The following is a 20,577-nucleotide window of genomic DNA, read 5'->3' as shown; positions in this document are numbered from 1 at the left end:
TTGTATCTTTTTAGTCATTTAGTGGTATCTTGTGGTTTTGATTTGCATTTCGTTGATGATGAGAACAGATGAGAGCCTTTCTATGTACTTACTGGTCTTTTCTGTTTTCCTCTGTGAATTGTCTGTTCAAGTCCTGCCCTTCTAATTGGCTTGTCTTTTGACTACTGCACTGTAGGAGTCCCTTATATATACTGGATAAGAATCCTTTGTCAGATATATGAATTTTGAATGTTTTCTCTCCCAATCTATGGCTTGCTTTTTAACTTTCATAATGGAGACTTTCGATGAGAAGAAGTTTTTAATTTGGTAAAGTCCAATTTATTGCTTTTGGGGGGTAGTGCTTTTTATGTATTTGAAAAAATATGTATTTGCCTATCCCATAGTATAAAGATTTTCTCCTGGCATTTTAATTTCACAGTCACATTAAGGTAAAGTTTCAATTTCTCACTTCTTTCCCCAGTTATTCCCACACCATTTGTTGAAAAACTATCCTTTTCCTTTTTAAATGCATTAGCACCTTTGTTAAAAATCAGTTGGCTGTATGTACGCAGGTCTCTCTCTGGTTCTCTTGTCATTCAGGTATTGGTCCAAGTTTATGTGTCACTGTCTTCATTCCCAAAGTTTAACAAAAAGTCTTGAGGTGAGGTAGAAGCCCTCCAAATGAGTTCCTTTCAAAACTGTTTTGGCAGTTTGAGACCCTCTATGTTTCCATACAAATTTTCAATCAGCTTATTATTTTCTACCCCCAAAAAAGCCTTTTGAAGTTTTTGACTGGGATTGCACTGAATCTATAGATCAATTTGGGGAAATTTTAATAATTTTGAGCCTAATTTACTCAGTATACAGGTTTTGTACTTTTTGGTTAACCCTTGTCATTTCATATTTTTGATGACATTATAAACAGTTTTCAGTTTTAAACTGGTTCATATTAAAATATAATTGATTTATTGTATATATTGGCCTTGTATCCCACAATTTTGTTAGATTCACTTTATTTCCAGAGATTTTTTTGTGTATCCCTTTGGATTTTCTAAAAATTATAGTAATTTCAAATGTAAATAATACATTTCAAAATATTTTAAATTTTTTGTTCACATATTTGTCTTTTACTCCTATTTATTCCTTCATTACACTGCTGTAACTTCTAATACAATGTTGATCTTTGTTCCTTGCTTTCTTTTTTTTTTTTTTTTTTTTTTTTGTGGTGTTGGGGATTCACCCCAGGGCCTTGTGCTTGCGAGGCAAACACTCTACCAGAGTTATATCCCCAGACCACTTTGTTTTTTTTAGGGGGAACACAGTTTACATTTTCCATCTACTAAAAAGAATGATGTTTTTGTTAGAAATTACATTTATTTGAACATAATAGAAACACTTATTCTTTTAAAAAGCTGTGTAAACAAACTTCTTAGTATTTTGTCACTGTGAACAAAATACCTGACCAGAACAACTTAGAGGAGGAAAAGTTTATTTGGGGCTCACAGTTTGAGAGGTCTCAGTCCACAGATGGCCCGCTCCAGTTCTGGGTTGAGGTGAGGTAGAACATCATGGGGAAGTGCCCAGGGGAACACTGCTCAGCTCATGGTGGGGTCACAAGTAGAGAGGGAAGGAGGGGGAAGGGGCCATCCTTCCAGTGACCCACCTCCTCCAGCCACACCCCACCTGGCCAAAGCTGCCACTCAGTCTCTTCAGTCAAAGCAGGATGGACTGTCTAGGTTACAGCTCTCGCAGTCCAGTCATCTCACCTCTGGGTGCTCCTGCTTTAGCTCAGGAATTTTTGGAGAACACTCCAGATACAAACAATAACAATAAATCAGGCAGCTGTACTCGTGTATTAACAAGTCTGCACTGTGCTGTTGAAACCCAGCCTCCTTTGTCTTCCTACTTAGTCATCCGTTGGTGGTCTCGCCATCACACAGTCATTATGCTAAATATCAATTCTACAAGTCATGAAAAAGAAAAGAAAGGGCAAAGTACAAAGAGTACCAAGCTGGCTTTCATAGAAGCTGGATCTTTCATCATCAAAACATCTTTCTTGAAGCCCCACCTAATCCTACATACATCCTATGTCACTTAATAGCAGGGAAAGGTTCTCAGCAATATGTCCTTGGTGATTCTGTTATTGTACAAGCATCACAGTGTGCGCTTACACAAACCTAGATGGTATAGATTACTTTGGATGCAGCTGAAAGATGCCATTTGAGGCATCTGCTGGCATAACACAGCATACTATCTTACAATAAGCTGGATTTTTACAAGTAGAAGGAATATGCTCAAAGTAATGGCAAAAGCACAGTATAATAAATACATAAACCAGGGACACAGTTGTTTATTAATCATTACCAAGTGTTGTGTTCTGTACAGAATTGCGCATGCTACACTTTTAGACACTAGCACCATCACAAATGTAATGTGTTGTACTGCAATGTTACAATGGCTATAATGTCACTAGACGAGAGTCTTTGGCTTAGTGAGAATCCTATGGGACCAGGACTGATAGTCTTTGCTGACCAAATGCTATGTAGCACATGACTGTACTCATCTCAGTGACCTCTAGTCATTTCAGTCTGCAAAAAAAGGTGGGCAAATATACTTTTTGTCTCAGTTTAGTAAAAATGTAGTCCCTAAGCAGAGTATATTATATTTCTGTTGGTAAAGAAGAGCAGAAAGTACACTGTTGGGTAGGTAACCAGGGGTCTCCACAAGTAACAAAGCTTCATCTTTGGAAAACTGTTAGTCTTTCGGTTCAGAATGCTAAGACTAAGTGTGATGGAGAAGCTCATATATAATCTACTGGAAGGATTCGAACTCTGAAACATTACAACACAAAATTTAAGATTCTGTAATAGGAATGTTTGCTGCTTCAAAAATAAAATGAAGGCATTTTGACATCTTATTTAATAGTATTTAAAAATGTCAATATAAATCTGTTAAATCTATAAGTAATTCTTATAAATACAATGTAACTCTATCCTACGTTAAAACATTTAAAATAAATACTTTATGTGCAAAAAAAAAAGTCATTTATTTGTAAATGAAAGCAGAGGCCCTTGCTGAATTTAAGACTACTTAATTTCTTTCTGAAGAGTTATAAACAGTCTCAAGTCAGGAAAAAACAGTTGTTTAAATAACTCATGTATCTTAGTGATATCTTAACAGATGTGGATCTCCTGTTCAACTGAAAAGGGACAATGTTTTCTACTAATTTCAAAAATGGATAGTATATTCATAGTAAAGAAAAATACTGTATATTACTTGGAGTTTAAAGATGTGCAATTAAGATCTCTTAGTCTCAGGCTGGCTAAAACGTAAAGAAATGGGGAGAGAAATAATGATTTTGGTTGACAGAATAAGGAATTTTGGGGTGACAGTGATACAGGCAGAAGACAGAACCCAATGACTGGACTAAATGACTCCAAGAAACATTTCATTTAAAGATGAAATCATCTACAAACTCTCTATTTTGTTAACCGCATATAATTTCCCACAGAGATACTACATTTAGAGTGATCACTATGAAAATATTTTTTTGTTGAAATGTGTCTTAGATTGTACTTATTGATTTACCTTATAAGGTACAGAGGGAAAATGACTGGAATAGTTATTGCTTATACTCCTGTGCATCAGGTTTCTCTATTAGCCATAGGTCTGATTCTGGTTGTCTCCATTCTTCTCCAAGCAATGTGTTAAAAGTGAAAGGTTTGAAATATTCTAGACGATGGCTAAAAGCAAAGAAAAGGTGGGAATTGAAACGAATTATGCATTTGTGAAAAAGTAGTCCTGAAAAGCTATTTATTTTGTCAAATCTGTGACAGGACAACAATCTATTTTAAGAAATACCAAAGGTAAGATATGTTCTACATGTACAATTTTCTCATTCTAGCTATCAAACACTTAACTCTGAATACATTCACCTATTTCTCAAAGCACTATCCTTTCAATTCTACAAATAGCTCCCTCACAAAGGGAGAAATAAAAATCTACCCTTAAAACCTAACTCATTCCATCTAGCTTTAAACAAATCATAAAATGTCCTTGCATGTGTTCTGATATGCAAACTTTGATATAATTTATAGCAGTCATACGAGCAATTGTTTTACAAAGTTTCGATTCCATGTTGGAGAATGGATTTAATTCCCTTCTTTGTCAAAGCTAATGAGGGTAATGTGTGAGAGTGCTCATCTTCCTCTTTTCCTTCCAGAAAAACCACTTAAGTGTTGTGAAACTTTGTCTTATGTCTTAATGAGGGCAGAAAAGTCTCATTGCAGTGGGACTCTGCTCCGTAGGAAATTCCATACCCTGGCCAACGTACACTCATACTTCCACTTAAGGTAAGCCTCCCATGATGTAGGAATTGGGAGACTGAACACAGGAAGACATTTGCTGGTGATGAGCCAGAGTGATGTGCTGTCTTGGTATGTGGGCTCTGAGTCAGCTGCACCTAGATTCCCATCCCTTTCTGCCCAGCAATTTTAGAATGAAAATTATTGATCTCAGAGTAAGAAGGAAACAACAGTGAAGAATGAGAGAAAAAGAGATGAGACTAGGTAAGAAGGATCAGGACTGGGAGAAAAGCAAAGGTAAATGGCAAAAGTGTGCCAGGTAGAGTGAAGGCAAGGTAGAGCGAACTAGGAGCATGCCAGGAAGGCAGCGGCAGACGGAGAGAAGGACAGTGCGTACATCCCAAGGGGAGGTCAGCCTACCCTGCTCTCATGCTCACTGGGATGTCTCTGACTGGCTCTTCTTCACCAGACTCTGAACCACACTGAGCACACTGAGAGGTAACAGAAAGCAGGAATCAGTTTGCCCCAAGGACAGTATCTGGCTTTGCTCCCTAGAGGGACTAGTCCTTGCAGGAGTGCCGGAAGCATTCACAAGCCTGACCAGGAGCTATGTTCTCCCTAGGTCACTGCTTCAGGTGAAGGAGACAAGATTCACCTGGAGAAGTGTTGAAGATGCCTTGGTTTAAATGCCTGCTGCCCCACAAGAGCCAACATCTCCTGCAGTAACTCCGCAGGCACAGCTTCCAGGGCCCTGCAGGGAACATGACTGCTGAAGGGAGATCATGGTCATGCTGCCTCCATCATGTATTTACAATTCACTCAAAATCACTCTCAGTGCAGATGTAAATTGCCAATTAGAGGCCATCGTTTTTATCATCAGCAATGTTGCCTAGGGAGATAGTTGACATCCTCATCCTAGTGAGGTTACCGAGAGAGAAGAACCACAGAGATAACTGAAGTACAGATTCTCCTGCAGCAGGAAAAGGATTCATCAGCCCTTTGTTCACACCAGGAACCCTGATTCCTCTGGCCATTTAGCTCTGAAAGGACTCATAAATGAATTTGAAACCATATTTCTATAGCACTTGATGCAACACTTGCTAAACGAAATTTTTCTCATAATGCTAGAGAAAACTTAAGTACTGTCCAGACAGCAGTGAGACTATCAGTTCAAAAGTAACCTGTGATGTCCCTACTGAGGACCATCAGGGAATTCTTGACCCCACGAGGAGCTGGGACACATCATCTTTGTTGACTAAGAAGTGCTACTAGTGGGCTGGGGAGATAGCTCAGTCGGTAGAGTGCTTTCCTGGCAAGCACAAGGCCCTGGGTTTGATCCCCAGCAATGCAAAAAAAAAAAAAAAAAAAAAAAAAAGGAAGTGCTACTAGTGCTCTACCAAGAATTCTCTAAAATCTCTACGGATGGAACAGGTCTATCTACTTACAAGTCTGGTGTTTGTCCTTGCTGCAGTTCATGCTGAGGTATGGGGTAAAGGGCTTCAAAACTTCTTTTATCTTTTGATCCATGAATTGCAAACGAGTTAAATTTTGTCACATTTGGTGGAAAATAGCTCCAAGGAAGAAAAGCTCTGCCTTCCCATTTCATCTCTCCTCTGGACACTTGGAATGATAAAGCAAGTTCTTGCTACAGAAACAACGTGATACACAAAAGGTAAATTCAGACTTAATACTTTAAACACACACATATTACTTGCACACTTAAAAGATTCTGTTTCATAATTTTACTCACTTACTTTCCACACATTTCTTCTTCCAGAGAGTAACAGAACTAAGTGCTGTCCATGGCTGTAAAATTAAGGTTCACCATGAGTGTTCGAAAGAAACAAATGTTATTTTTTAACTTTTTAAATGCAAAAGTTTTATTGGGAATGACACCTAAGACAAGAGGACAGGAGACAGAATAAGCAGAAAAAGGAAAGCTTACACCATGTGAAACAAATGCTCTTTTCCTCACCATCTTTAATTTCTGGAATATGTGTGCTTATAACTAAATTTGTAAATAAAGAAAAGAAGCAATACAAATATTGGACCATTACAGGGAGAGCCAGTGTGTTCAGCTATTTAGAAATGACATCTTTGGTTTCCGTTTCCAGACAACTGCTAACAAATGCATAAACTTTCACATGCTAATATGGCTTTTTACATCTTTTAAGTAAGAAATAATATAAAATATTTCATTTGGTTTTATGGCACAAAGTATGGAAAAGGAGTAAAGGGATATCACATTTTGTGGGGTTTATAACAAGACAAGTTTTAAAGAATGAAGTGCCCTAAGGGGAAATGGGACCAGTTTCCAAGTCTGAATCTAACAACAATGCCATTTTCAAAAAGAAACAATACATTCTCAAAAGGAAACTCTAATGAGAATGTATAATAGGGATTAGCAGGTCAGTAAGAATCAAAAAGATTTCACATTTTACACGAAGCAAATGTATTGTCTCTGGAAGACTATCAAACATTTCCACACAAATTGACTTTTGTGAGACTGTGAGGAAAGATTTTCTTTAGTTAAGTATTCCTTTTTTTTTTCTTTTTGATACTGAGGCTTAAACTCAGGGGCACTTTACCAGTGAGCCACATCCCCAGCCCTTTTTATTTCTTGAGACAGGTTCTCACTAAGTTGCTTAGGGCCTTGTCAATTTGCTGCGGTTGGCTTTGAACTCATCATCTTCCTGCCTCATCCTCTGGAGTCAATGGGATCACAGGTGTACACCACCATGCCTGGCTTCAGTTACGTATTCTAACAGAATAAAAATGTTATTTTCTATTTAAAATTCTATGATTATTTTTATTGTTTTTAATACAGCCTAAGGAATATCCTAGGAGGAATAGAATTTCTTACAAATTAAAACAATCATACTCTTCATGTTATTTTTCTAGAATTTAATTAGCCATTATAGGAATTATTTGCCTGAGGCAAAACCATGATTCTTGATTATTAGCTATCCTGATGTTCATGAAGCCAAACTATTCTGAGGATTTTAATTTTTAAAATTTATTAAGTTTTTAGGCAATGGCCACTGTGTGGCTTCTTAACAAAGGATAATCAAGTATACTACTCATTCGGTGTTATGTCATCACTTTATCAAAATAAACTATATCATCATCTAATAAAATTAAAACTAAGGATCAAACTTGAGAGTTCTGGCAGTTCCAATTTCTTTACTGACTTCTAAACAAATGGTGTTTGCCTTAACTCTTCCACCTACAGGGTGAAAGCAATCACACAATATTTGAAATTGCCTTACCTTCCATGACAGTTCATGAGAATTCATCATATTTTTCAATAAAAGATTTTGTTGTGTTAATTGAGGGATAACACACAAAGACATATAACTGTACTTCTTTAAAAAATTACTGTAAACAGCTAGATTTTCCACAGTAGAGTTAGTAAAAAAAATCAAGAGGAGGGAAAACAAAAAAAGATATCTAAAATCTCATTTAGATAAATTGTCTGCAGCTCTCTCAACAGTCCACTGAGGAACAAAGGCTACTGGATATTGTTACTGAGAGGCATCTAAATGGCATATGAAATGTATAATAGCAATACACAGGAATATTTTGTTCATTAAATACTAATTTAAAATCTGCTATAACTTAGATGGCAAGTGAGCATACTTATTTTTTCACATCTACAAGAAGGAAAGAAATACAGTTTATCAACAAGGTAAAGAAGTTTCTCAAAGAAATAAACTTCAACAAAGATACTCCAAGGTTAATATTTTCTGTGAGTCTAGGAAAATTTATGACACTGAATGCAAAAATGACATAGTGCATACCACAAAAATGATTGATGAATAAAGAAAGGAATATGTAAACACACAACTATACAATACAAAAAAATAAAGTTTAATATAGTTATTTTAAAAACCCCCTAAAAGAAACATTTTCGTGAGTTATATTCATTATATCTACATGCTTCCCTATATTAGAACAGTTAAAATGTAAGAAAGCAAATTTATAGAGTAAATAATGAGGGAGTTTTTGTTTTATAATTTATTTTTTGCAAAAAAAAAATTCTTCAAATTGATCACAAAAGTCAACAATACTAGTGAATTAAAAATAACACTGACATAATAATGTATTTGAACACATTGGAATATATATTTTAAATATGTGTTCTAAATATATGAATTGTATTTGACAATAAAAGAAAATGAAGTTAGCACTGCCTCTAATTAGCTGCAATTAGTGAGTCTACTGTAAGCACATGATTTATAAATTAAAAATAATGTGTTCAAATTATGTAGAAATGATTAAGAAAAAATGTTTTATACTTACGGACAAAGTTCAACTTCTAAATACTGTTCAGTTACATCATTCAAGAAAAATGCTTCCACGACTTTTGAAAACAGAGATAAGATATATTGAGGAAATTAATTTTCCTTCAACAATGAATAATTTCATATTCCTTTAGAATATAAAACTAATTACATTTTTAAAAATTATCATACTATCCCCAGTAAGAAGAGGGGTAGAACAGATGAGACACTGCCTGGAATAAGAAATACATAAGAAATAAATCATCATCAATTCTTTTCCATAGCGGATTGTCATAAATTGAAAAGATTTATAAAGCCTACTGTCAACGATAGAGAAGTCAATGTTGTCACATTGACAGACTCTAAGCCAGTTATCTCTTTCTAGGAATTTATCCTAAGGAAATAATCAGGAAAAGACATAAGTACAGCTTTATTCATCAAAGTAGTACTTGAAAAATAAAAATGATGAAAATATTTATCTCCTCTTAAATAGGATTAGTTCCTATTTTTCTAAATAAATCTCTTATCATATAGGAGAGCTGATAAATAATCATAAAATTCATGTATCCCATGCAATGGAATACAATGGAACCACTGAAATCAAAGATACAGTTAAATATTTGTTGGCATGTGTTATGAGTTAGATATTAGGTACTCCCCAGAAGTTCAAGTGTGAGACAATACAAGAAGGTTCAGAGGAGAAATGATTAGGTCATGAAAGTCTTAAACCAATTGGTGAATTAATCTCCTGATGGGAGTAACTGAGTAGGAACTATAGACAGGAGGGTGTGGCTGGAGGAGGTAGGTCCCTGAGAGCATGCATTTGGGGTATATATTTTGTATCTCATGAGTAGAGTCTTTCTCTCTGCTTTCTGATCATCATGTGAGCTGATTCCTTCTACCACACTCTTCCGCCATGATGTCCTCTTTCACCTTGAGCCCCAAGGAATGGAGCCAGCTGTGTATGGACTGAGACCTCTAAAATCACGAGCCTTCAAACAAATTTTTCCTCCTCTACAATTGTTCTGGGAAGGTCTTTTAGTCCCAGCAGTGAAAAAGCTGACTCAACAGCATGGGAAGCTATCAGTGATATTTGATAGGAAGACTGCAGAGCAGCTGTTAAATGTACATGCAGTTAAAATGTGCATGTGTGCCTGTGGCCAGAGGTCTGTAAAATGTGCACACAAATGTAAAGACTGTTTATCTCTGATTGTGGAATACAGGTCAGAGATCTTTTAAAAATACTATTACAATTTTCTGAAATTTGGGGGACATGTGTTATTTTTAAAATTATTTAATTAAGGGTGGGGATATAGCTCAGCTGGTAGAGTGCATGCCTAGCATGCACAAGGCCCTGGGTTCAATCCCCGGCACCACCACTAAAAAAAAAAATTATTTAGTTATGAAAATACTATGTTTCTTGTAAATAATTAAAATAATGCAACACATATAAAGTAAAAAGCCAAAGTATTTTTCCCCCCTTTGGTCTAAAACCTACCAGGCCTTTTTTGTCCTTCTACAAACTATTTTACTTGTTTAGATTTTTAAAAAATAAAAATGGAATAATATTTGCCTAGAACTTGTTTTCATAAAAAACTTTCCGGTATATGAATATATTCTTTTAATGATCACGTATTATAAATTAGAATGTTATAATTTATTCCTCTAATGCTCTATCAGTAAGTACTTAAATTTTAGTTTCGGATATTTCATGTTATTTTTATAATACAATAGCTAAGATACAATTCCATTAATAATTCTGAGAATTGAATTGTCCCTTTCTAAATCTTTTACTTAAATTAGAATGTCAACTGTGAGGACTGAGGCTATATATAGTTCAGTGGTATGGTGCCTGCCTACCATGCACAAGACCCTGCCCTGGGTTCAATCCCCAGCACTGAAAAAAAAAAAAAAAAAAAAAAAAAAAAAGAAAAGAAAAGAAAAGGAAAAAAAAAATGTCTACTCCGATGGTTACTTTTATATTTCAACAGTGCCCAGGTATTAGGTCATACATTATTCCAGATATTTCCGTGATGGTATTTTTTAAAGATGAGATTAGCATTTAGATCATTAGACTTTTAATGAAGCAGATTACCCTTATAGTGTGGGTGGGCCTCATTTAACCAGCTGAAAGTCTTAATAGAATAAAAAAGATGAACCGCTAAAAGAGGAATTCTGCCACCAGGGAGCCTTCAAATTTGAACTGCACCATCACCTCCTCCCTGGGTCTCTAGGCCTGCCTGCCCTGCAGATGTTGGGCTTGCAGACCTCTATAACTGTGTGAGCCAATTCCTTAAAACAAGTCACTGTCTTCCCCTTACCAACAGACCCTTTCTTATTTCTATTGTCCATCATCACCCTACAAAAACACTTTTGTGGCTTCTCTGTACTAAAGACTATATCAGATTCTACAAGTACCTTGATTAGCACATAATTCAGACACTAAATTGGAAAAATTTTCAAAAATGGAGGGATATATGTGTTGCTATACGGCTGAGAGAGAGGGAGATTGGTTGATTGACTGGGGGAAGGATTCCTAGAGGGGGTGCTAGCTAATAAGCTCCACCTTGAAAAATGAGTTGAAATTGGGTGAAGAATGGTGGAAACAGCATTCTGGGGGATACAGCCATAGACTCAAAGGTACACAATTAGGAAAACTTGGCAAAATGTAGTAAGAACTGGTAACACTACAGAAAGAATAAGGGGCTGGGTCAGGGAAAGCCTTGCACAGAGGTCCTATTAAGAAAGGTGAAATTCACCTTGAGAGGACAGGGAGCATGAGAAGACTTTAGCTGATGGATGAGGTTAAATTTTCATTTTAGATAGATCACTCTGGGTTCTGAGGGAAGGATGGATTTAAGAGCAAAATGACTATTTAGAAGGCTGTGCCCTAACCAAAGGTAGAAGATGAGGCAAGGATGATGAGGATGCAGGCAAGGCAATGAATTAGAAAAACCAATCGGCCTTTGTAAGTAAATCCTAATATGGAGACTGAGAGAGAAGAATATCTTGGAAAGATCTCACAATTTTCATGTTTGATGATATGGGGCATTATTAGTGTTATTTAGATTGGACAATTAGGAAAAGAAGCAGGTTTATGAGAAAGCAGATGAGCTGATTAGGATGGTTAAGTGTGGTGCCTATGAGCGTCTCAAGGGAAGTCATACTGGTATGTTTACTACGAGGAACCTACTATACAAGTTCTGTATCAATAAAAGACTAAATGTTTAAAATATGACAAATTAACACTGACAAAGGCATGCTATATGAAAGGTGAGAGAAAGATGTTAGTATTGACTAGAAGACTCATTAAAACATCTCTGAAGAAAGGTAATCTAAATTACGCCTGGAACTATGTGCATTAGAGGCAGAGAGAGCAGCATGAGGCCATATGGGGCGAGAATATGTTTCATCAGTAAGGCCATTAACCTTTCGGAAGTTAAGAGCTTTTGGTTGAACATGGGGGCTCAATTCATGAGTGTGCAGAAGGCATACAGGAATGGCTTGAACTGTATCCTAGAAATAGTAATGGCATCATTAAGCATTTCAGAAAGATTAATCCAGTACCTTGATTAGGGTGGTGTTAAGGTGAACCCCTAAAGCTCATGTGTTAGACAACGCAAGATTTTTCAGAGGTGAGACGACTGGGTTATCAGAGCCTTAATCTGTGGGTTAATCCACTTATATGGATTAACTGGGTGGTAACTGTGGGTAGGTGTGGCTGGAGGAGGTGGTCACTGGGGACATGCCTTTTGGGTTTATATTTTTCCATGGTAGGCAAAGCTTTCTACTTCCTAACTATCACGTCCTGAGCCGTTTTCCTCCTTCACACCCTTCCACCATTACATTCTGCCTCACATTGGGCCGAGAGCAATGGAGTTGCCCGTCTATGAACTGATATCTTGAAACTGTGTATCAAATAAACTTTTCCTTCTTTACATTGCCTTTAGTCAAAATGTTGAAAAAGCTGACTAAAACAGATAAAAAGTACAAGAATTTCTCAGAACAAACCTAAAATCATGTATTTTCATGGCATGTTTTTTAGCCTTAATTTGATATGTGAGATTACTTGCCAGTATAAAGTAAAAACTAAATTTCACGTTGGAGTTGACAGCGTTTCTACAAAAAGTAAAACACTCCAAAACTTCCATAAAGATTTATAAGGCTTCAGTGGTAATTTGAAGATAAAGACAAAACAGCAATTCTGAACTCCTCTCAGGTTAGGTTACAGAAGTAAAGGAAGGAAATATGGCAGCAATCTAAAAATGTAAATTTGTAATTACCGCCTTTCACTGTGGTAGTTACACAGTCGAGGTCACGGAGGTAGCAGAGAGTCAGAATGAGCGTGGTGGGGAACAGCGGCCATGCCGTGCCAGGGCACTGCCCTCCCTTTCTAGCAGCAAGATAGAATAACAGTTCTGTGAGAGCTTACTATAAAGAGATTTATGTTCGTAATAAAACACGGTACTTCCACTTACCTTCGTAATCCCACAGGCCATTGAAAGGCTTTCCTGGTTCTCCAAGTGGGGCTGGAGGATCGTTGAAAAACGGGGCATTGACTTCCACCATCACCCCTCCCTCACCTGGATTCAGCCTGACCAACACGGGCTCATGCTCCACTGGAAAACCGTCCCAAGTGTGTTCGAGTTTAAAATCCATCCCGAGACTATGAAGGAAGAAGCACATTCAAATAAATGCTTTAACAATATACAAGTTTCCTTTAGTTAGGAATGAAATGGAAATTTCATTACCAAATAATCGGAAGGCAGCAGTGACAAGAACAGGGTCCTGGGAGTCCAAAGGCCATCTGTTCTGGCAAGTCATAAGATTCGAGTTCTATTCTAAAACAGGTAGTAGGGTCCTAAAAGCTTTAAGAAATTTTTGATCTAGATTCAGCTCTAGTTTCCTCATAAAGAGTTTGATGAAATCATTTTCAAAAGCTCTAATTCAGTTCACTGCAGAAATTGTTAATATACTTAACAATAAAACCATGAATTTATATTTTAACCTTTGTCTTTTTTCATTGTGAAGTACAAAGAAGTCTGAGTTACTGTATCCTCTGGAAATCAAGATCATTATAACAAAACTCAACTTGATAAAAATAGAAGCTATACAATTAACACCTATTCTTTTGGTTAAAAACTTTTTTTGTGGCGGGAGGGAAGTCTCCAACAATTTGAAGATTAGTAGAGTGGAATTTTGTCTTCCTTTGTCTTGGTATAAATATGTTTTATGGCTTTTCAATTTTTGACACTTCAACTACTAAATGACCTCTTGTTTGGTTAATCACTTTTTCTACAACTGAAAAAAAAAAAAAAAAGGAACAGGATATATACTGTTGTTTAAACTTTGAAACAGACTAAGTACATATGAAACAAACAGATTTTTGCATTTTAAATTATTTTCCCAAGTATCCAGTGGAAGGACATAATATTAGATCAGAAAAATTAATTTGCTGAACATCATGAGTCTGTCATTTTGTAAACACTACGCCATTGACCAGAGTTTCACGAGTACCATTTAATTATTTCACTACAAACTTGCAGAGGAGCTGTTATTATACTCATTACAAATGAAGAAACAGACTGTTCCAAGATCACATGACTAGCATGACCAGCATCCAAACCAATGTCAGCCATGTGTTCCCAGACAAAGACATTGTAGGACGAAAACTTTATTTTAGAAGTGATAGATTCTCCAAATTAATACTGGTTTCTATGTCTTATCCAGAAGATAATCCTGATTTAGTATTTAATGATATTTCCAAACTGTAACTTCCATTATCTGAAATCTTTTAATGCATTCCCTTGCTTCACATTATTTTTACATCAAGTAATGAAGTTATGAAATTGAGGATAAATTTAATTCCATCAATATATATTCTACTGTGTGCCAAGCAGTGGGAGGCCACATATCTAAGCTGTGTTGCTCTAAGATCTCTGTAATCCTTTTTCAAAAGTATATAGTTTTGATAATTTTCATCTCTGCCAGCAATTTTAATAATCTCAAAAATTTAGTTTTTCTATTACAATTCATAAAAACTGATAGTACTTCAGAAGAAAATGTTCAGTAATTCCTATTCTTCACTACTGAAATAAGCTCAAGGAGCACTAAGACTATAAACAGACTCTGATTTATACAGAATGTAGTCTTGGTTAATAAGGAATAAAATAGTTCAAAGATAATTTAATTTTCTTCAATTGAAACATCAGGGAATATTCTACAAAAATAAACGTGGAACTCCCCATCCCAAATTTTGGTTGTAGTAAGTATCCTCTTGAGGCCTATAGGAAGAAATATAACTAAACCAAGGTGTTAGAAAAGCTAATTCACTTTGATTCTGGCACCAACAATGCTGACAGAGTATGCTCTTTTCCTAATTTGGAGTGTGACCATCCTTGACAATTCTTGAAAAATATAATACAGCTCAGTAACTAACAAGTTCTTGCAGACTCACTCATTCTTCATACACCACCATATTCTCCAAAGTGCTGCATGTACTAAAGGGATCCCTAGGCAAATCCCAATAGTCAGGCAACTGTCTGTATGTCAAAATGGAATAAAACCAAATCCACTTATATGCTCCTAAAAGTGACCTGTCACTTCCATGTACACAAGGTGAGTCTCATAGACAGAGTGAGGTATACTTCGTAGGTTTCAAATTACTTTAAAACATGTTCCTTAATTTGGAAGAACTAAAAAAAGCAGAGATGTTCTTGCTGAGAATGAGGTAATGATACCCCAAACCTTTCTACTGGGGTCTTATTTGTTTGTTTGCTTCCCTTTTCCCCTAAGGTTTCTTTGAGCATTTTTTTTTTTGAAAATTATTGCAAGAAATAGTGACCAAACTTTCACAAGTACCAGTAACACCATGGCTGATATATCAAAGGGCAGAATATAGGTTTGACTTTAATGGGATAAAATAAGTTTAGTTTATTATTAGAATGACTAATTAATTTTTTAGACTTTATTACTACTTAAAGAATACTCATGTCAACCTAAGTATGCATAACACTTACTTTAAAACTAACCTGAAAAGTATAGTCCTGACTACTAGTTAACAATCTAATCTAAAGGTGATATGGACTCAAACAGACAACTGACAATTCTCTAAATTCCTGAGTCTTAACCCCTACTGCCTTTCAGTTTCTCTGCCCACATGCTCATTAAGTGGAGACAATTTGATTGCCACTGCCCCACACCCCGGGGCCTGGCACTGCCTTCAGTCATTCTCTATTGGGGTACAGTGCTCCACTTTGAATCACAGAGTTCACTGTGCATGACTTACTGATTTGTGACTGTCTCCCCAGCAGCCTCAAGAACGCCTGTAAGTAATAGGAGCTCACTGGCAGTCTGTTAGATGGATATTGTTTTAGGTTCTGCATCTACAATTCCATGACTGTCAAGCTGTGTTCAGGAGAAACCTGTTGTTAGTGGCGTCCTCATCCCTTTAACACTACACATCAAGACAATGGCTGATAATGATGATCTGTCATACCCAGAAATTTCCTTTCCAATTAGTTCACTAAGCACTTATTAAGCACCCATTTTGTTTGGATATATGCCAGGTGCTGGGGAAATAAAGTGGGAGAAATCTATGGGGAGTTTGGGATGATTCTCATGTCGCCATTGGCCAGGCCAGGTCCCCACTTCCACTCACCTGTTTCACTCTGCAATCCAGAAATATAGTTTGATGAAGGGTCATCAAACCACGTTTTGGATAAATTGAAGATTTAAACATAAAATATTAACCTATATAAAAACAATAATTCAATCCCTAGTACTACAAAAAAAGTTTTTTTTTTAAATAAGATCTTTGGGTAGAGACTTTTAAAATATGTCTCCAAACCTAAACACTTGACTACATAAATTAAAAACAGCAGCCTCCCTCTCCACCATCAAACAAAAGGAGGAGCCTCCCTCCTCCACCACTGAAACGGAGCCTCCCATTAACAAAATCAAAAGACAGTCTTGGAAAACGTATATGTGGCTCATATTTCAAATGAATAGCTATTTTTTAATGCATAAAGAGCTTCAACAAATCAATAAAAAACAACAAAATCCCAACAGAAAAGTGGATTAAAGATATGAACAGTCTTTTCACAGAAAGAAAACACAAAATATTCAGTGTCATTGACAATGAAAGAAATGCAAACTAAGACAGCAAATTTTCACTTAGATTGGCAAGGATCAAAAAGTGTGATAACGTGCTGTGTTAATGAAGACAAAAAAACCACATTGCTATTGGAGTAAAATTGGTACAGCTTCTTGTGAAGAGCAATATATCAGTTATGTATCAAAATAAAAATGCAAATATCCTTTAACTCAATAGTTCTAAGAGTTGTAATGCCTGGGCATTATCAAAATGACAACACTATAAGTATTTTGTGGTAGGTAACACTGTGTAGAATAACAAAATATTAGAAGCAACTTTCTGTGGAGGACTGGCAAAAAAATCATACAATGAAATACTACATAGCTTTCAGAATCAATGAGGCAGTTTTATATGTTCATCTAAAGTATATTGCAAGGTGAAAAAAGCAGGTGTAAAATTGTGCAGTTGTTTAATAAAAAGCAAGCTTATTTGCATATCTGCTAGTGGTGCTTCTCAGGAAGCATATTAAGAAACCAGTGGTAGCACTGATTAATTTGCTGGAGGAAATTATCTGCTTGAGACATGGAGGAAGGCTTACTTTGAATTTTATCATTTTTTTCTTTTTAACCTGTTTGAATTTCATGCTATGATAAATATGCATTGGTATTTTAAAATAAATAATTCAAAAATATTCTTAAATTCTAATTTAAGGCCGAAAGTCTTAAATAGCATGATGACTGAACATTTCCATAAACGAGATTAGTATTATGGTGATCACGGTCCTACTCTGTAATTTGAAATACTGGATGTTTAGACTTTCTTAAAATGTTTATTGTTAATTTGAATTTTCGCACATTTAGCCCTTGTTCTTCGAATTACTCTTCCAACAAAAGAAGTAAAAATGATACTTCTCCCAATAATCACTGCTTTATCCTCACTGCGGAAAGACCTTTGTAAGGAAAGTCAGGAAAAGGAAAGGCGCCAAGACCCCGGAGCATGAAGAGCATAGGAGAAAAAAAATATTCCAGAAAGTTTAAAAGAAGGACGTTAAGGGAAAGGTGCTTACTTAATAAACAATTTGCAAGGAAGATTTCCCAATTCCTCTCTTGGCTAGAGTTCCTTTAGTCATTCAACAATACCGCTTTCTTTTCACCCTCCCGCCGCGCCCACTAACGAGAACGGAGAAATGAGGAAGGTAGCCTGGGAAGCGGGGCGCACCGTGCCAGCACGAGGCGGCGGCGCAGCTAAGCACCTGGCAGCACTTCTCGGCGAGAAGACCCAGGCCCCGCCGGCCAGCGGGGAGCGGCGGGGTCGCGAGCGCCCAGACCCGGAAGCCACGCAGCGTCCAGGCAGCCGGCGCGGCGGCCCCGCGGGGCGTGACCTGGCCGGTCCGGGGGCGTGGCCTGGCCCGCCCGCCGCGCGCACGCCTTGGGGGCGGGGCTCGCAGGACCCGCGCAGACGCCGGGCTTTTCCAGGGAAGAAATGCGTTCCAGAGCCGGGGACCGGCGTCTGCGGACTTTTCATCATTCCGCTGAAGTTTGAGCGGTTTCCTAAAAGCAGGAAGGGTAATTCGGCAGTATGAATACTATGCGACCATCTGAAAATCACCCGTAAGCAGTTAAGGCCACAAGAGAACCTGTACAGCAGTCGTTCATTTATTGCAGTTAAAGGCTAACCGACCTTATAAACAAAACTATTAATTATAAAACGCTACCATATATTATATTATACTAGTGGGAAACATACATAGTGGTTAACAATTGTGAAATTGGAGCTGTACCTCTTGGGTTCAAATCTCAGCTCAGACACTTTTTAACTGTGTGATCAGCTTTGAACCTTGCTTAAATGTCAAGTTTGTATTTTCCACTTTGTATTCATATTTTTCATAATAGTCTGCATATAGTGCTAGATGTCAGTTGATTGAATTCATATGAGTAAAATCTTTCATTAATTTTCAATCTATGTAATTTTCAAGGGTTTTCTTTAATGAAGAAAAGTATCTAATATTAACCATGATATAATGCCTTAAGAATAAACATGTAAGTACTTTTCTTTGCCTCTTTTCAGTCATAGATACTTTTACATTCACAGATACTTTCCATGCACATTCACTGAATTCTTTAACACGAGATTAAAAAAAAAACTTTATTATGTCCCAGGTTTTATGATAAAGCCTGGAAACGAATCACGGATTAGTTTGATGAAGACTGCAGGAAGAATTTGAGAGCTTTGGGAAAAAGCTCCTACCTTGGGGAAAACGGGATAGAGAGCTTGGGAGAAGATTTAAGGAGAAAACACTACATAGGTTATTTTAAAGATAAGTAAGAATCATTACAATTTTGTTTACTAATGGTGAAAGTTATTTTGAAAACACTATTAAAATTCAAGCAGAAAAGTCTTGTACCCACACAAAATATAAACAAAAACAAAAAATTATGGTTTGCAATCACTTTGACCACAGTCATATAAGCCAACAATTCAAATGTAGACAAAAATATTTCTGGTCTCATTATTCAGTTTATTTAAAAACCACACCTCATTTACATCCAGAAGAAACTCTTTGCTTGCAGTCACACTAATATTTCTATCAAATTTGAGTGTCAATGTAGTTTTATAACTACTGACTTGATATCCGCTTAAATCACAATATGACAACATACAAGGTTCAAATGTAGGAGAAGTTACAAGCATGTCTTTAGGCAGTCAGTGAGAAGTTCATGAAAAGTCACTGAACTTTAAAAAAGAGTTGGAGCTTGCACATTCACTTCTCCCTTCAAATAAGTGTTTGTGTTAACTTCATGACCACTAAAAATCAGAACAAGTTCAATCTTAACTGACTAAAACTAATTAAATCTTTCTATGGTGCCTACACATAAATATTTAACAGTCATTAGAGGAAAGAACAATCTCATTTTCTTAATAATCAGATGGAGTAAAACCCATAACAGTCCTCACATACCTAACTGGACATACTCGAATATATTATTAAAATGTCTTGATGCATTTTGCTAACATTATTTTGTTTATATTACAGTGTGAATACAGGGGGAAAGACTTTTCAAACCGTTAAATGAAAAACTCAATAAAGGTGCATTTATGACATGTTAGTTTAGTGGAACTTTATTTCAATCCACTAAAATACAATCTATTAAAAAGCACTGGGGCTGGGGATATAGCTCAGTCGGTAGAGTGCTTACCTCGCAAGCAGCAAGGCCCTGGGTTCTAATCCCCAGTACCGCGGACGGTGGAGGGGGGAAGCAACCAGGGGCTGTTTCAAGTTAAGTTTTTATTGCTAGTGTTATAATTTCTTCCAATGTTATGTATTTTTGTAAAAAATAGTTTCAAGCTCAGAGAAAATTAATTTTTTAAAATTGGAAACTAATCTATCCACAAATGTAAATTTTACCTTTTTTTCTTGCACAAAATGTAAATTTTCTCTCTTGAGGAAACAAACATCTTTGAAGAAATAACTGCTAACTGTGCAGGATCTTTGGGGTACTTGCGAGTGCAGACCTTATCACGAAGGAGTTAAATATTCAATCCACAGCTGTCTTTTTTCTCTACAGACCCACGAGGGGCAGGACTGTACTCCGGAGATTACCAAGTCCATACCCCGAAGTAGCCCTGGTGAGGGAGTCTGCCGCCCCGGTTCCCCGGCAGCGGTGGGCACCCACATGCTTTTCGCCCACCCCCTTTGGCCAGCGGATTTTCCCACTCCAGAAATGCTCAGCATATCAGCAACCGTAGATGCCGAGGGGATTTAAAATATGGGCACAATGCCCTACCCACCTGGCGCCACCTCCCGCGCACTGGCCCGGCGCGCTAAGCGGGTGGCTCTGCCCGCTGTCAGCCAGGTTCCCACGGACCCGCCCACCGCTTGACAGCCAGCCAATAGCGTGCCGGGGCCGTAGGAAGC

General features: G+C 37.0%; 1 protein-coding gene across 4 annotated transcripts; it reads right to left on the bottom strand.

Moving 5' to 3' along the window:
* Window positions 1-432: 432 nt before the first annotated feature.
* Window positions 433-20,518, bottom strand: LOC306669619 (UPF0462 protein C4orf33). 4 transcript variants are annotated; one of them, XM_079153661.1, is made up of 7 exons: window positions 17,914-18,043; window positions 13,045-13,232; window positions 8,586-8,646; window positions 6,038-6,089; window positions 5,729-5,928; window positions 3,568-3,722; window positions 433-1,940 (listed from the first exon to the last, which is right to left on the bottom strand). In XM_079153661.1, the coding sequence occupies exons 2-6, from the start codon at window positions 13,223-13,225 to the stop codon at window positions 3,602-3,604; spliced, it is 615 nt and encodes a 204-aa protein (XP_079009787.1). In that variant the 5' UTR covers window positions 13,226-13,232; window positions 17,914-18,043; the 3' UTR covers window positions 433-1,940; window positions 3,568-3,601. The 4 variants fall into 4 exon arrangements, with proteins under 4 accessions (XP_079009787.1, XP_079009789.1, XP_079009786.1 ...); XM_079153663.1 differs by lacking the exon at window positions 17,914-18,043 and adding an exon at window positions 20,451-20,518 and having other exon boundaries at window positions 433-3,722; XM_079153660.1 differs by having other exon boundaries at window positions 433-3,722; window positions 17,914-18,042.
* Between the last annotated feature and the right edge of the window lie 59 nt (window positions 20,519-20,577).

The sequence above is a fragment of the Sciurus vulgaris genome (genome assembly GCF_902686455.1).
Source record: "Sciurus vulgaris genome assembly, chromosome: 9".
In the NCBI taxonomy this organism is placed as follows: Eukaryota; Metazoa; Chordata; class Mammalia; order Rodentia; family Sciuridae; genus Sciurus; species Sciurus vulgaris.
The sequence above is the reverse complement of the archived record's forward strand: the minus strand, read 5'-3'. Positions and strand labels throughout refer to the sequence as shown.

Bases quoted from the DNA above. Each gene is read 5' to 3' on its own strand.
- LOC306669619 (XM_079153663.1), bottom strand. From the start codon at position 13,225: ATGGATTTTAAACTCGAACACACTTGGGACGGTTTTCCAGTGGAGCAT. The intron at 5,929-6,037 runs GTAAGTGAGTAA...TTGTTTCTGTAG, and splicing joins GAAGAAGAAATGTGTGGAAA to CAAGAACTTGCTTTATCATT. The intron at 3,723-5,728 runs GTAAGTAGATAG...CTTTGCTTTTAG, and splicing joins CAAGGACAAACACCAGACTT to CCATCGTCTAGAATATTTCA.